Here is a 17,497-nt window from a genome sequence, read left to right as displayed (position 1 = left end):
AAACTTGGGTCCAGCCATTCAAATAAATGTTACTTTGACACATACCAGGCTGCAAAAATGTTTTTCTCAAGGTATAACATATTTTCAATGCATACTGCCTCTGCCCTTACTATTTCAACTGGTGCTGATGTAGCAGCCTGAAGATCACTGGATGATGTAGAGCATAAGGGTGCTGGTGGGAGAGGAGGAACCTTCATTGCTGACACAACCTCCTTCAGTTTTTTCACAATATTTGGTAACTCAATATTTGGGAAATCAAGAAGATGATTAAATAATTTGAGGGATGTCACATTACTTAATGTTTGTTGACAAACAAATAATACATACTCTGGTATGTTACGTACCTTTAAGTGCCTATACTTGTCCTCAGTGAGCACAGATATCTTATTTGGAGGCTGCACAAAGCTTTCTTCACTTTTAGCATCTATCAGACTCTTTGACACAAAAACATTTTAATGTTACAATAAACATAGTAATGAACTGTATTTTAACACTATTGCCTTTGCATGAGTGTGAGAAATACATCACACCATAATAAAAAGATATACAGGAAATCATATTTTTGCATTGTGTATATCTAGGCAAATCTAGGTAGGCAAATATACCATTACAGCCAACAGTGTTAAAACAACAGGGAATGTGCTTTATCAGCTCTTAATACTCCTGCCTGGATTTCCATCTTTATAATCTGTTTTTTTTTTTTGCAGCACCATGTATGTAGTCAGTATGTATGCTGTGCTTTAGTCACTATATCTGCATACTGCACTTTTTGTTTAAATTAAGTTTATATGATATTTTATATTTGGATAAATAAACCTTTCATATATTTATCTGTTTGTTTATTTAAATTTGTTATCGGTATTTCTTTTTTTCCCCAAAGGTACACAGAGCCCTATAAAGGGCCGTGTCATGCTTTTGCCTTTGCTCTGCTATTAAAATGTGGGACCAGCCATTCAAATAATTGTTACTTTGACACATACCAGGCTGCAAAAATGTTTTTCTCAAAGTATAACATATTTTCAATGCATACTGCCTCTGCCCTTACTATTTCAACTGGTGCTGATGTAGCAGCCTGAAGATCACTGGATGCTGTAGAGCATAAGGGTGCTGGTGGGAGAGGAGGAACCTTCATTGCTGACACAACCTCCTTCAGTTTTTTCACAATATCTGGTAACTCTAAGAAGGAAAAATAAGAAGATGATTAACGTTTTGTTGAGAAAAAAATAATACACACTCTGGTATGTTACATACCTTTAAGTGCTGACACTATGCCCTAAATGAGCACAAATCTCTTTTTCGAAGGCTGCACAAAGCTGTATTCACTTTCAGTATCTATCTATATTTAACACAACAAATATTTTAATATTACTGTAGGAAAGTCTTATTGATTATATTTCAGTTAATTTAGTGAGGTGTAGTTCATAGACGCCCACTAGATGGCGCCAAAGCCCCACAGTAATTGTTATTTTCTAAGTGTTAGATTGTGTTTTGTCCCTTGCGAGCTCCTGTAGTTCCCTCGTGCAGTCTACCGAGCTGGAAGCAGCTGCACTGTGTGTTTGGTGGCAAATACTCTTTAAATTCACCATTTGTGTGCGTCAATTTGACCAAAGTAAGTTTCTTGGTAAATATCTCTCTAATGAGTCATATTTGGTAATTAGTTCATATATTTACGCTATATTTTATCCATTTCTCTATATGCTAAATGCCAGTAGTGAACATGAGTAATTAGCCGAGTGAACTGTAGGAGCTGAATTCAGTGATATTGTGTGTATGTTAATTCTATGTCGATATTTGTGCTGTTTAAATACTTAAGCACTTAGTTAAGCTATTAATGTGTGTTTATTGGTAGAGTAACTGCTTTGTGTGATTAGTTTGCACTAAATTTAATCAGTATGAGAGATGTGAGTCTCAGCTGCTGTTTATGTGTTAGGCAGACACATTATACACATTGTAATTTATTTTCTCTTCTCTGTTCACAGCCACACATATACCATACACTTACGCTCCACAGACACACACCTCTGATCACAACACTATCTTGTACCGAGCTGATGTCCCAGTGCTGTGTACTCAACACTAAATTGGCTATTAAAGATCTGTTGAATGAACATCTCTCTGAGCCCTGCTCTCTTACCGGAGCCTCCTGCTTCTAAGAACTACCAAGCCAGCACCCCCTGAGTACCATACTCTATTTCAATTACAATAAATATAGTAATGGACTATGTTCTAACCTAATTTCCTTTGCAAGAGTGAGAGCAATATATCACCCCAAATTAAAAAGGTATACAGGAAATCATAATTTGCATTGTGTGTAGGATAAACAGGACTAAAAAAATAAATTTGGTCAGGAGGATAGTTATTATATTTAATTTGTCTTTTTTGCTGTTTAGCTCCATTCACCCCCATACGTTTTGGACTCACTCGCAGGCTCCCTCTAGGGGTATGATATATGATGATACTTGATGCCTGATACCTGATGACTCAAAAGTGATTACTGATACCTGATGACTGAGAAGTGATAACTGATACCTGACGACTGAGAAGTGATGACTGGTACTTGACGACTAACCTTACGACTGAAATGTGATGACTGGTACCTGATGACTGAGAAGTAATGACTGACAACTGAGAGGTGATGGTTGAGAAGTGATGACTGATACCTGATGACTGAGAAGTGATGACAAGTACCCCATGACTAAAAAGAGAGGTGATGACTGATACCTGACGACTAAGAAGTGATGACTGATACCTGACGACTGAGAAGTGATGACTGATACCTGATGACTAAAAAGTGAAAACTGATACCTTACAACTAAATTCTTAGTTCCAAACTGACTAAGTTCTAAACAGAACCTGTAAATATGAAACAGACTTCAAAGGTCCAAGGTGTATAAAAAAACTGGCAAGTTAATGTACATGCATTTAATTCTCAACAATGAATTAACAAATATATGAGGTAAATCATAAGGGTGCAAAAATATCTTTCTTGTAGGCTCTTCTGTATGTGAGGACTTGCGTTCAGAAGCTGAAGCCGTAAAGAAATTGGATACCTGATGTCTAAGCAGAGCACACAGTAAAAAATACTTTTACAACACTGCTACAAGCAGTGTGTTGCAGTCTTTGGGACACTTGGCTGTAATTACAGAGCCACTACCACTCATGGCAATCAACAGAGACTTTTAGACAGCTAGCTAAAGAAAGCTCAGGTTATGTCACATTCAGACAATCTTGTCACCCTTTTTAAAATTCTTCAATATTTTTGCGCTACTTTAGCAAACCTTGCATGTGTACAAAATTATACCTTTTAACTAGTAATTACAAATAAAATAGAACATGAGACTGACCTTTCCTTTCCTTTTGAGGGGTGTTCTGCTTTTATTCTTCATGTCCAAAAAGATCTGTTGAAAGATATTACATTTTATTACAATGTATTATTACATATATTAATATGACAACATTTCATTAATGTCTAATAATGTGAGATAAGTGTCACTGTTGTACAAATGTGAATAATTTTACCAAGGTATACTGTTTTAAGGAAATGTATAAGGGTGGTTGACATATTTGGCTGAAAAATTATAATCTTCCAACTGGTCTTGTAGATTTTTTCTTGAAATTTACGTTTGTTAATTATTTTACGATCCTAGTGACAAAAAATGTTATATGGTGTGACATGAATGTTTTTGTGTTTAAATTAAAAATGTGTATAATGTGACAATGTAAGTCAATTTATCCTGATTCTTTATTATTACTGTATAAAAGTATAGCATTGTTTACGTGCAAATACTTTACCTTTTGCATTATTTTTCATTATCTACACACATAGGAAGACGTTTAATTAAACTCTTTCAATATATTTTTAATTACTTTGGGAATACTTAGTTATAAAAGTACAAAAAAATTGTTACCTTTGCTGACACTATTCCTCATATTTCACATTGAAGAGTTTATGATAAATAATCAAAATCCTTTTTTTTTTTATTAATAATGTCACACCATATGACATGGTGTCACGTCATATGATGAATCACACCACAAAACAATCTGTATGCAAATATCTGTATTAGCTACATTTAGCCAACAAACAAACTTGGTTTGGCAAGTGATTAAAATCATTTTCGGTTACAGCAGAATCACAAAATTGTTGAAGAACAAGTGATATCTACTCAACATAGTGAAGAATGTTTATAGGACAATAACTACTGTTTTCATTAGATGTTGCACTTTTTATTTTAATATGTGGACTGTTAGCTACAGGAATTCTAATTATCTTTAGTAAATCATTGAACTTTTTTATATGCAATCATCATTTCTTTTTAAAATGAGAATGAGCAAAACAATAATCGATCGGAAAGCTGATGTATTGCTAAAAACAGTGTGCCAATAAACATTGTGACACATTTGGCTTCTACTTAAAGAAACAAACAGAAGAACCATGTATTTATAATATATGCCTTTCCTGGTTTTGTGCTGATGTTCAGATGTGCTACAGTGGACTGAAACTGGGTCAGACTGAACTTTTCCTTTTGCATTCAGGAGTAACTTAAAAAGTGAGTGAAACTCCATGAATGAGTGAGTGTTGCTGTATTAATATTACATTTGTGAATAATACACCATAAAATGTGTTACATGAATGAAATAATAAAAAAAACTATAGCATATGTATCTAATAACATTATTTATGTATTTAAATGCAGTTCATATCATATACTGTGACAAGAAAAACCTGTCACACCATACAAGGTTGTGTCACACCATATGACGTTTTATGTACTAAGCATGACTTTAAGCAATGTGGCTTCATGCTAGCATCGCAAACCATGCTAACTACAATATGACAATACAGGTTTAAAGGTAATATTGACTGAAAAGTAATTTAATTTGGGCATTTTTGTGTAAAATGTGTCACACATTTTCCAGTGCAAAATAGAACTAAAGCAGGAGTGCTGGATATACTTAATTTTTATGAAAGAATAAGGAGTGATAATTCATCCTGTAACTTTCAGTGTGCTTCTGAGATGTTTTTCTTCCTCCTGAAAGAAGGAGAACCCCTACTCCCTAAAGGTGTCCAAACAATAGCCCGTTTAAAAAAAGTAGCATGGTGTCACACCATATGACATATATTTTTGGGACAAAATGTTTTAGTTAATGGTGGCTTCAAAATATCATGCACAAACTTTTATCTAAGTATACTCACAAGTAGACATTGTGGTTATTAATATGTAATCGATTAAACAGAAATGTGCTTGTTTTTAATTAAAATCTAACTTTGTGAAATGTGATTTGGACAGTCACAGTTAGCTTTTAGCTATTTAGCTATTAGCTTTTTCTGATTGTAAAAAAAAAAGAAAAATGTAAAAAAAATAAATAAAATAAAGGTTAATACCAAGAATGCTCTGTAAATTCATATAAAACAGCACTTTCTGAACAATTTTTGACATTCTTCTATTAACCTGTAGTCTCTCCTGTCCTGTACAATCCACAGCCAGAGGCACAGCATAAGGTTTAATGAGGCTGAAAAAAGGACAATACAAGGCATACCTGCTAAATGACCTCTGAACTCTGTCCCAAGGTCCAGTCAAATTATGCTGTGATATTGTGGAGACCCTGACATCATCACATATGTGGACACAAAAAGAGGTAATGCGAAATTCCAGCCCACTATATACAGGAAATATAAATACTGATACTTATTTGCCCATATAATAAACAGATTAATATTATTTTTATTTTATTTTTTAGGAGGCAAACCACAGCCCTCGGAATCTCCTGGCACATGACGATGAGGGAGGCAGGGACGGCACAGCTGATGTATCGGAGGACAAAAAGGCAACAGACAGTAACTGAAGGGATTCAGAAGGCTATACAACCTGGACAGGACGCTGGTGTAGGAGCATCACGTGAATTGGCCTGCTGCAGGGATGAGGAAAGACTGGGAAAGGTTCGACTATGATGTAGATCAAGTCCTGGAGTCAACACTGGCAGGAGATGTAGGCAAGAAGTTCAAGGCCATGGCATCCATCATCTGGAGTATGGGTGCTGAACATTATGGAAAGAAAGAGCTGAAAGCCAAAACAGAGGTCCAGCCAAAAGAAAACAGACGTTTGAAGGATATAGCAGTCTTGAGAGGTGATCTACGGAGACTGAGGAAGGCGTTCCGGGAAGCATCAGCAGAGGAGAAATCTGGCCTTACAGAAATTCGTGACAACCTGAGAGAGCATAATAAAACCTTGCAAAGAGCTGAATGTCATCGGAGGGACAGGAAGCAGCAGGTGAAGGAAAGGACAGACTTCCCCAAGAACCCATTTAAATATCTGGGAAAACTTCTGGGGGAAAAAAGATCTATGGAGCTGCAGGCAACAAAGGAGGAGGTAGAGGAATACCTCCACCACGTTTACAGTGACCCCAGAAGAGAAGAGACCTTGGGAGACATGGAGAAGCTAATAAAACCAGCCAAACCACACATTTGTTTCAGAACTGAAGAACCGAGTTGGCAGGAAGTTAAAAAATTTTATTAGAAAGAGCAGAGCAAGATCAGCCCCAGGGCCTAACGGCATTCCATTTAAAGTATACAAAAACTATGAGAAGCTTAGAAGACGACTCTGGAGGTTACTAAGAGTGGCATGGAGGAAGAATTTCCTTGCTGACAGCTGGCTGGTGGCAGAGGGATGCTTTTTTCCTAAGGAAGAAGACTCTGTAGGTATCAAGCAATTCCAGACAATTTCACTCCTAAACATCGAAGGCAAGATCTTCCTCGGGATTCTGGCCAAGAGGGTGACAACTTTTATGTTGGACAATGAGTATATAGATACATCAATCCAAAAGGGTGGAGTGTCTCAAGCACACCAGCATAACTAGCAAAATCATAGAAGATGCAAAGAGATTGGGCACGGATGGAGTTTAAACCTGAAAAGTCCAGAAGTCTGATATTGAGGAAAGGACGTGTCCAGGACCGGTTCCGCTTTAAGATCAAAGACAACATGATCCTGACAGTAAAGGAGAGGCCAGTGAAGAGCTTAGGGAAATGGTACAGGGCAGACCTTAATGACAAGCAGAGCATGAGGGAGATGCTTAGTCAAACAGACATCTGGATGACAACCCTGAACAAAAGCGGTTTACCCAACAAGTACAAAGCCTGGGGGTACCAGCATGGGGTACTCCCTAGGCGGTTGTGGCCACTGCTTGTCTACGAAGTAACTGTTTCCACGGTCGAGGCACTGGAGAGAATAATTACTACCTACCTAAGGAGGTGGTTGGGCATCCCAAGAAGCTTTAGCTCCATTGGACTGTATAGCACAGGCAGCAAGTTACAGCTGCCTGTAACATCAGTTGTAGACTGTCAGCTGGACAAGGTGGGAGGGAGCAAGAGAAAGGATTGTGACCTGGCAGGACATCTGGAACATGGAGGGACATCGAATAAATTCCTGCTGTGCTCAGTCTATGATGTTCTTCCAACTCCTACAAAGCTCCATACATAGGGTTTGGCAGAGAACCCCAGCTGTAAGCTCTGTGGGAAACCAACTAAACTGGAGCATGTTCTCTCAACTTGACGGGAAGTTCCGGTGGTGGCACGATAAAATCTTGGTAAGTTGGCAGATGGGGTCGAGCAGGCAAGGAGAAAGCCAAAAGATATTTCCACCGGGGCCCCACCTTGTAAATTTTGTCAGGCCAGGTGAGAGCGCAGCCACATTAAGGAGGAACAAGGGTATCCTGTCTACAGCGAATGACTGGGAGATGCAGGCAGACCTGAGGAAGCGGCTTAAATTCCCGTAAGAGATAGCCAACACTAGTCTCAGGCCAGATATGGTCCTCTTTGTGCCGTTGCTCTGCGCTCGACGCTCTCCACATCGTTGCTCCGCGCTCCACGCTCTCCGCGTCGTTGCTCTGCGCTCTCCGCGTCATTGCTCCGCGCTCTCCGTGTCGTTGCTCCGCGCTCTCCGCGTCGTTGCTCTGCGCTCTTCGCGTCATTGCCAGTATGTTAATAACTAGCCAACATTCATTTACAGTGATGTCTGCCGTTCAAGACACATACTGTGAACTAATTCACATTCAAGTTCTTTATTAAAAAATGTGTGTGTGTGTATATATCTATGGTTGGACTGCTGGATTTGTTTCAGAACATGCCTTAGCGCATTGTTTGACGTTTCGTGGAAGTCTTTTTCGCTAAATGTGGGAACATTACCGTCTTCTCTAAACTCCACTCCACTCTGAGCAGCACATAGTCGTCTGTAACTGCCCCAGCTTCAATATGTTAAATAAAATTTTTATTTCCTCTTTTATCCTGTCGCGGAAAGACTTTTCTTCTGGTACAACTCCGAGCGTCTGCTTCTGACTGGTGTCTCCCCTCCCCAAATTGTGGAGAGCGTTTTGATTGGACAATGATTGGATTTAATTTTGACACTCTTACAGCGCTGCAGTTAGAGGGAATGCAATCGTTATTGCTTTACTAGTTTGCAGCGCCACACAGTGGAATACAATGCAGTTGAGGTAATTGCATTTTAAGTGCAATTCTGACACAAATTCAGTGTTTCTTTCTTTAAATACAAATCCACACACAATGTTTTTTCTGTTCAGAGGTTGGGTGACATTAAAGCAGCGCACTGGAGCTATCGCTTTTCATTGTGGCACATTTTCCTCACATCCGTGAGTATTACATTTAAAGGAGGAGTTTATGTTTAAAGTACAATACAGCAATACAGCTGTGCCTTGATTACATTTCAAGGTGTATTTTATTTTTTCTTTATGTGTCCAGCATGTATTGCTTTATGATGAAATAGCATCAGACTAAACAAAGGAACAACACATTGGGTGACCAACTCCTTTGGCAAATTTAACAATGAAAATAAGCTCTAAATAAATTCCTTCCTCTTGTATATTATTGATATGCATCTCCTTTACTTATGAAAACAACTTCTTTGGTCTACATTGTATTGCATGTTACAGTTTTTATGCTATTAAGTTGTGTCCCACAACATGCGTGCAACCCTGTTACCATAAGGAATTTTACCGGGCAGAGAAAGAGTTAAAAATATTTGTCTATTGGCACAAAGGAAGTTACATCACAAGGACATTTTCTGCCCACATGGCAAGACCAAGGGTAAGTTGTTTGTGTCACTCAGTGAACACAACCCTTTTACTCATATTGTAAGACTAATAATGAGTAGAGCCAAAATTTACTTTATATACTTATATAACCATGTTTGTCCTTGAACTTGTATACATAGCTATACCATCGCTCTTTCTGGCAAACGTCTGTTCCCTCGACAATAAACTGGACTACATCCGACTCCAGCGAACTACCCAGCGTGAGGTCAGAGACTGCTGTGTTTTGGTTTTTGTGGAATCGTGGCTGAACGACAACATTCCGGACAGCGCCATTCAGCTAGCCGGGCTAACCGCGCTCAGAGCGGATAGGAGCGCGGCTCTACCTGGGAAGACCCGCGGTGGAGGCGTGTGTGTTTACATCAACACGGAATGGTGTAACAACGCTGTGACTGTCGCTAAACACTGCTCTCCGCTGGTGGAGTTCCTCATAGTCAAGTGCAGGCCTTTTTATTTAGTACGGGAGTTCTCCGCCGTGCTAATAGCTGCTGTTTACATCCCACCCAGCGCTAGCATTGGTGCTAATGCTAAAGAGGCTCTGTGTGAACTCTATCGGACTATCAGCGATCTGCAGAACAAACACCCAGACGGACTGTTTATTATCGCCGGAGATTTCAACCACGCAAATCTCAAGTCAGTGCTCCCTAAATTCCAGTTCAGACCAGTTCAGAAGCAGGTGAAAACCTGGCCGGCAGGCTCCATCTCTGCCCTTCAGGACTGTTTTGAGTGCACTGCATGGGACATGTTTAGGGAGGCTGCTACTGAAGGCGATTCTGTTGATTTGGAGGAGTATGCAGCATCAGTCACTGGCTACATCAGCAAGTGTATTGATGATGTCACTGTCTCCAAGACCATCACCACACGCCCAAACCAGAAGCCTTGGATGACTGCTGAGGTACGTGCGCTGCTGAGGACCTGCGACTCCGCCTTCAGAGTGGGTGACAAGGTGGCCCTGAGGAAAGAGAGAGCCGACCTGTCACGAGCCATCAGAGAGGCAAAGCGCGCACACACCCAGAGAATCCACAGCCACTTCAAGGACACGGGTGACGTGCGGCGCATGTGGCAGGGCATCCAGGCAATCACCAATTACAGGACAATGCCACCGTCCTGTGAACGTGATGCCTCCCTCCCTGATGCCCTGAATAACTTTTATGCACGGTTTGAGGCACAAAACAACACGTTGTTGAGAAAGACTATGCCCAAGCCGGACGAGCAGGTGTTGTGCCTGACTGCAGTGGACGTGAGGAACACTCTGCGCAGAGTCAACCCACGGAAAGCTGCAGGACCAGACAGCATCCCTGGCAGAGTGCTCAGGGAGTGCGCAGACCAGCTGACAGATGTTCTCACGGACATCTTCAACATCTCCCTGTGCAGCGCCACTGTCCCAACGTGCCTCAAGTCCACCACCATCGTCCCCGTGCCGAAGAAGTCCACAGTATCCTGCCTCAAGGACTACCGTCCCGTTGCACTTACACCCATCATCATGAAGTGCTTCGAGAGGCTAGTCATGAGGAACATCAAGACACAACTGCCCTCTTCACTGGACGCCCTGCAGTTTGCGTATCGTCCCAATCGCTCCACGGACGATGCCATCACCACCACCCTTCATCTCTCCCTCACCCACCTGGAGAAGGACACTTATGTCAGAATGCTGTTTATAGACTTCAGTTCAGCATTCAACACCATCATCCCACAGAACCTCATCAGGAAGCTAAGCTCGCTCGGCCTCAACACCCCCCTCTGCAACTGGATCCTGGACTTTCTGACGGGGAGACCCCAGTCAGTCCGGTTCGGGGGCAGCACCTCCAGCACCATCACACTGAACACTGGGGCCCCCCAGGGCAGTGTCCTAAGTCCTCTGCTGTTCACCCTGCTGACTCATGACTGTGCTGCAAAACACAGTTCTAACAGCTTTATCAAGTTCGCCGATGATACAACCGTGCTGGGTCTCATCACCAAAGGCGACGAGTCAGCATACAGAGAGGAGGTGCAGCGGCTGACAGACTGGTGTACAGTCAACAACCTTCACCTGAATGTGGACAAGACAAAGGAAATGGTTGTTGACTTCAGGAGCGCACAACACACCCACTCTCCACTCAACATCGACGGGTCCTCTGTGGAGATTTTTAAGAGCACCAAGTTCCTTGGTGTCCACTTAGCAGATAACCTCACCTGGACCCTGAACACCAGCTCTACAGCCAAGAAAGCCCAGCAGCGTCTCTACTTCCTCCGGAAGCTGAGAAAGGCCCATCTCCCTCCACCCATCCTCACACTCTTCTATAGAGGGACCATTGAGAGCATCCTGAGCAGCTGCATCACTGCCTGGTTTGGGACCTGCACCGTCTCTGACCGCAAGACCCTCCAGCGTATTGTGAGGACAGCTGAGAGGATCATCGGCGTCTCTCTCCCCTCCATCACGGACATTTACACCACCCGCAGCATCCGCAAAGCAACCAGCATTGTGAATGACCCCACCCATCCTTCACACAAACTGTTCTCCCTCCTGCCTTCGGGAAGAAGGTACCGCAGCATCCGGTCCAGCACGACCAGATTCTGCAACAGCTTCTACCCCCAAGCCATCAGACTCCTCAACTGCAGAGACTGAATGGTTTTTCTGTACATGCACACACACTCTTACCCCACTTACCACTTACTTCTACCTCACTGGACTCTATTGCACACTGTGTAATAGAGGTGATTACTACCTCACTGGTCTTTTTTTTGCACACTGCATAATTTGCATACTGTCTTGTTATTTATTATTCTTTGTCTGTATTGTGTTGTATTGTCTGTCTGCACTTTTGTACTGTTGCACTTATTGTTCTGTCTACACTGTGTTTATATGCACCATGGTCCCTGGAGGAACGTTGTTTCGTTTCACTGTGTACTCTGTATATAGCTGAAATGACAATAAAAAACACTTTGACTTTGACTTCTAATTAAACATTTTAAGTGAAATTATAGTCACAATCATGGACATCCTTAGCCCAATTCTAGGGGAGCTCAAGCCACCCTAAAATATTTCAAAGCCATCCTAGGACTTTCAAGATGGATAATTTTTGTTTGGCCCATAACTTTTGGACAGGTGGATAGAATTCGGTGTGCTCATGCTCTGGGACTGGCACATGAATTCATTACATTTAGAGGCCAACACTTTCAAGATGGCCGATTTTTTTTTGATGGATTCGCACCAAATTCGGTGGACAGGAGTTTTTTCTTAATATTTTTAGCTCATTTTAGCTGGTGTATTTTAGATGGTAAAGTAGCTTTGGCAAGCAATTAAATAATAAATGCTATTTTTAAAAAGCAATTGGCTCATTTCTTTAAAAAAATCATGTTTAGTTTTTATAATTCATGTTTAATTTTGTTGAAAATATTATAAAAAGAGGTTTAAGTATAAAAGAGGTTTTCAGTATAAAATGATAACAGACTGATCTTTATACAATTTTTGTACTGTTCTTGATGATATTACATTGATGAGTTACATTAATGAATTCCATTTTGTATAGTTCATGCTCGATTTTGGTGAAAACTTTTAAAAGGAGAGGTATAAAACCACATACCTGTTGAGCTCAATCTAAAATGAAATTTAAAAAGCTGAGTACTGTTCTATTGATACTACATTGATGAATCACATTCCTACTTGTGCCTTCATGGAAGTTTGGTGAATAAAAAAGCATTTTAGTAATCCTGTGTAATGGGCTTCTATTCATGGCATTTTATTGGGTCTTTACAGATTTTCATTCAACCCCCGCAACCCTGTTACTCAACCTCAACCCTGTTGCTGTAACATTTTTAACTAAAATAATGTTGTATAATATCCTTATCTTGCAAATGTTAATACCACTGCCCTTAAAAAGTTTGAATAATTCATTCTATGTACAGTTCAGCAAACATCTGAAAATAAAACCACAACACATACAAATTTTGACATTTCAGCTAAGAAAGACTTTGAAAGTCAATAAAATGTAAGGAAACCAGTAATTACCTGAAATCAAATCTTGGCTTGTCATGTCTTTCTTTACATGTTGGCAAAAGATTTGCAAAACATTTTACAGGATTTTAAGTATTGGTAACAGGGTTGCACCAAATATATTGCATACCAACTTAAGCATCTAATTTAAAAAAAACTGCTTCGATACCTGAGCTTGAGGAATCAAACTTTTTGATAGTCTATGTCTATGACCACCCCTGAAATGTACCAAAATCCTGGAATGTCTCATGAGTCAATTTCACTATTAAGATATTATTAATATTTTTAATTAAAATCTCTATCATAACTGGGTTATAAACAAAACTGTACTCAGTGAGATGAGAAATACAATTATTTCATAATGTTAAACATTTTTCTGAAGTATTAGTTACAGACTGTTGGTTTTCTTATTTATGTTTTTTGAAAAGTTTGAATTATATATATTATTAATAATATTCAATAAAATAAACAACTAAATGCACCGATATTTTAAAATGAAACAGCGAAACATAATCAGGGTACTAAGAGATGTGCAGCTGTCTGGAGTAGCTCCTAAACTGGCCTCTGTCGTCATGTGGGACAATACTCGCAATCCAGGTTCAGAACGTTTTTTGGAGGTAACTGAGCCAGTAGAGGAGCCAACGTGTGTCATCGTTATTCCGTGCTGTCCTCGCTCTGAGTCTGGAGAAGAGAGTGTAATGGAGGGTGAGCGAAAAAGCAAAAGAATTAATGAACGAAAACGAAGAGCCATCGATGTAGACTTTGTTGGTAAGTTAAAAACTGTAGCTAAATAAGTTGTGTGTCTAGCAGCTAACGGAAACAGTGAAGTTACTTTAGCTAACCTAGCTAACTAGCATGCATGCTAACAGTAACCGAACGGAGCCTGGCCATGCAGCTATAGCTAAACTAGCAGGGTATATGTGTTAGCTATGGATCTGTGCTTACACGAAGGAAAACAAACATTCGCTTACTAACCCTCGATTAGCTAAAACAGTCTGTAAGTAAGCAATCCGATAACACTAAGCTAACCGATTAACTAGCTAGCTAGATAGCAATCTATCTTGTTAAACCATGCTAACCTAACTAGGTTACTAGCTAACTAACTAGCTAATTTGTTGGATCTGGGAAGGCAACTCAGGTTCCCAGAAGAAATTGCCATCACCAGCCTCTGACCAGATATTGTGCTCTGGTCTCCTGCAACAAAGCAGGTGGCTTTGATAGAGTTAACGGTACCCTGGGAGGAGAGGATAGAGGAGGCACATCAGCGCAAGTTGGGGAAGTACCAGCCACTCATTGCAGAGAGCCAGCAGAGGGGCTGGAGAGCCTGGAACCTACCAGTGGAGATGGGGTGCAGGGGGTTCCCAGGTCAGTCCCTCTGGAGAGCACTAGGCAGTCTTGGGGTAAGAGGTGCAACCCGCAAGAACCTAGTGAATAGCATCTCAAAGCAGGCAGAGCAGGCATCTAGGTGGCTGTGGCTGAAGCGGAGTGAACATTGGCGGAGCCAGGTAGGCAGAGAGGAGGGGAGTAGAGTTGCACGGTAGGTCCCAGATCGACAGAGGGAGCAGTTCCAGGACGCTGGTTCTGCTGTCAAGCCCCACCGAGGTGTCGTGGGCTTGTTGACGAAACATCCATGAAGTGGGGTGCCCACTTGAAAACCCAATGAAGTTGACGGGTGTACACCGTGCAGCTCTGGCTTCACTGGAAGACCTTTGGAGGGGAGCAACTTCAATGCTAGCCATCACACAGAAGGAGCAGGAGTCAACTCCTGCTAGGTGTGGTGGCTGCGGTACACTCTACCGTTTAAAGACATTCCACTTCTGATGACTCAGTGACTGCTAGGAAAGACTAGCTGGCAACCACGGAAGAGTGGTGACAGCGGGGAGAGACTGCTGGCATCTGGGGAAGACCAGAGATGGGGTGCTAAGGCTTGGCAGGCCAAAGCACTTTCTCCGCGAGGAGGAACCCAATTAAAGTTGCTATGGAGAGGTTTATTGTAAGACACCCCCTAGGTCGTGCGAGAGCGGGGGAGGATGAGCGACCTACAGGACAGACTACGGTTATGACTATGGATGACGATCAAAGGTCAACGATTCAGAACAATGGAACAGCTAGAGTCTGTAGATGTGGAAAAGTCTGCAAAGGCGATAGAGGTCTGAAGATACACCAGAGTAGGATGGGTTGTCTACGCCACAGTAGTGAGCAACGCGCAGGGCAACCTCATGAGACGGAGGAGAGGCAGGGTCGGGTGGCAAACCATAGCACCCAGAATCTCCAGGCTCACAACGAAGGCGTCACCATCCTCTCAGCTCATAACATCGTACCAGATGGCCTACAACAACAAGAGAAGGAAGTCAGCCAGGAAATAAGTCGACGAACACAGGCCACAGAGGGAGGGGAAACCAGGAGGGAAATAGTGAGGTGGCCAACAGCAGCAGCCAGGAAAGATTGGGAGGCATTTGACAGGGAGGTAGATCAAGTCCTGGAGGCTGTTCTTGCTGGATACAGTGGAAGGAAGGTGAAAGCAATGTCCACCATTATCTGGAGCATGGGTGCAGAGCGCTTCGGGATGGAGGAGAGACGGTGCAGAGGTCCCCAGCCTAGTAAAGAAAACAGGCGTTTAGGGGAGATCGCAAAGATCAGAAGTGACCTGAGAAGGCTTAGTAAGGCTTTTCGGAAAGCTCCTGATGAGGAAAAATCTGCACTGTCAGAGATGCGAGGGGTTTTGAGGGAGCGCATCAAGATTTTGCGCAGAGCAGAGTGTCAGCGGAGGAATAGACGGAGACGTGAACAGGAGAGGTGAAGTTCACAAAAAATCCGTTCAAGTACTTGTCCGAGGTCCTTGGAGTTAAAAGGACAGGAGTGTTGAAGGCCACAAGGGAGGAGGTCGAAGATCACCTCCTTAAGGTGCACAGTGATCCAAGGCGGGAGGAGGAGCTGAACCTGGAAGGAAAGCTGCTCTGTCCAGAAGAGCCGTCCATCGCATTCGATAATGGAGAGCTCAGATGGCAGGAGGTTAACGATTTCATTAGGAAGGCCAGGGGAGGGTCAGCACCAGGGCCAAACAGGATTCCATATAGAGTCTATAAGAACTGTGAGAAGCTGAGAAGACGTCTATGGAAGCTCCTCAAGGTGGTGTGGAGGAAGAACCAGTTGCCAGACAGTTTTCTTATGGCTGAAGGATGCTTCATTCCCAAACAGGAGGACTCTTCTAGCCTGAAAGACTTTCGCACAATCTCACTGTTGAACGTGGAGGGAAAAGTGTTCTTTGGAGTTGTGGCAAAGAGATTAACGCAGTTCTTGATAAACAACAAGTACATTGATACATCTGTACAAAAAGGTGGAGTCCCAGGAGTCCCTGGGTGTATTGAACACAACAGCATCATCTCTAGGATCATTGAGGACGCCAAGAGGAATCAAGGAGATCTAGCAGTCCTGTGGCTGGATCTAACCAATGCTTATGGCACTGTCCCCCATAAGCTGATCGATTACACCCTCAAGGCATACCATGTCCCACGCAGGGTCCAGCTACTCCTCCAGAACTACTTTGGGAGTTTAAAGATGTGCTTCTCCTCTGGAGACTTTACTACCAAGTGGCAGAGGCTGGAGGTGGGAATCGTAACTGGATGTACAATCTCAGTTATTCTCTTTGCGGCAGCAATGAACCTCCTGGTGAAGTCGGTGGAGAAGCCAAGACGGGGAGCTGTACTGTCAAGCGGAGTTCAACAGGTTCCAGTCAGGGCCTTTATGGACGACTTGACAATTACAGCAAGGTCAGTCCCAGAGGGCAGGTGGATCTTGGAGGACTTGGTGGAACTCACCGCCGCAGCCAGGATGGAGTTCAAACCCTCAAAGTCAAGGAGTCTGGTCCTGAAGCGGAGCCGGGTCATAGATCGTTTTCGTTTTAAGATCGGTAACGATAACATCCCCACGGTAACTGAAAAGCCTGTCAAGAGCTTGGGGAGATGGTATAGATCTGACCTAAACGACAAGGCAAGTGTAAAGGAGATGCTCAGCCAGGCAGAAGAGTGGCTGCAAGCTTTGGTGAGGAGTGGCCTACCAGGGAAGTACAAGGCCTGGGGTTATCAACATGGCATTCTACCAAGGCTTTTGTGGCCACTGCTTGTATACGAGGTTCCCTTGACAACAGTGGAAGCTTTGGAAAGGAAGATCAATAGCTTCCTCAGGAGATGGCTGTCAGTCCCCAAAAGCTTTTGCTCTTTGGGGTTATACAGCTCAGGGACTAAATTACAGCTGCCTATTACGTCTGTCGTGGAGGAATTTAAGGCGGCCAAGGTCCGGTTGGTCATGATGTTGCGTGACAGTGAAGATCAGGCGGTGCAACAAGCAAACATCACTGTGAGGACTGGCCGGAAATGGAACGCCAGCGTGGCGCTGAGAGAAGCAGAGGAGCGGTTGCAACAT

General features: G+C 42.5%; 1 protein-coding gene across 2 annotated transcripts; it reads left to right on the top strand.

Moving 5' to 3' along the window:
- Positions 1-1,375: 1,375 nt before the first annotated feature.
- LOC111188557 (probable RNA-directed DNA polymerase from transposon BS) lies at positions 1,376-12,034 on the top strand. Of its 2 annotated transcripts, XM_049475084.1 has the most exons (3): positions 1,376-1,609; positions 5,573-5,640; positions 5,743-12,034. In XM_049475084.1, the coding sequence occupies exon 3, from the start codon at positions 9,197-9,199 to the stop codon at positions 11,705-11,707; it is 2,511 nt and encodes an 836-aa protein (XP_049331041.1). In that variant the 5' UTR covers positions 1,376-1,609; positions 5,573-5,640; positions 5,743-9,196; the 3' UTR covers positions 11,708-12,034. The 2 variants fall into 2 exon arrangements, 1 of the variants encoding a protein (XP_049331041.1); XR_007437949.1 differs by lacking the exons at positions 5,573-5,640; positions 5,743-12,034 and adding an exon at positions 1,980-2,108.
- The last annotated feature ends 5,463 nt before the right edge of the window (positions 12,035-17,497 follow it).

The sequence above is a fragment of the Astyanax mexicanus genome, chromosome 2 (genome assembly GCF_023375975.1).
Source record: "Astyanax mexicanus isolate ESR-SI-001 chromosome 2, AstMex3_surface, whole genome shotgun sequence".
Lineage (NCBI taxonomy): Eukaryota > Metazoa > Chordata > Actinopteri > Characiformes > Acestrorhamphidae > Astyanax > Astyanax mexicanus.
Note: the sequence above shows the minus strand (reverse complement) of the source record. Positions and strands in the feature narration are given on the sequence as shown.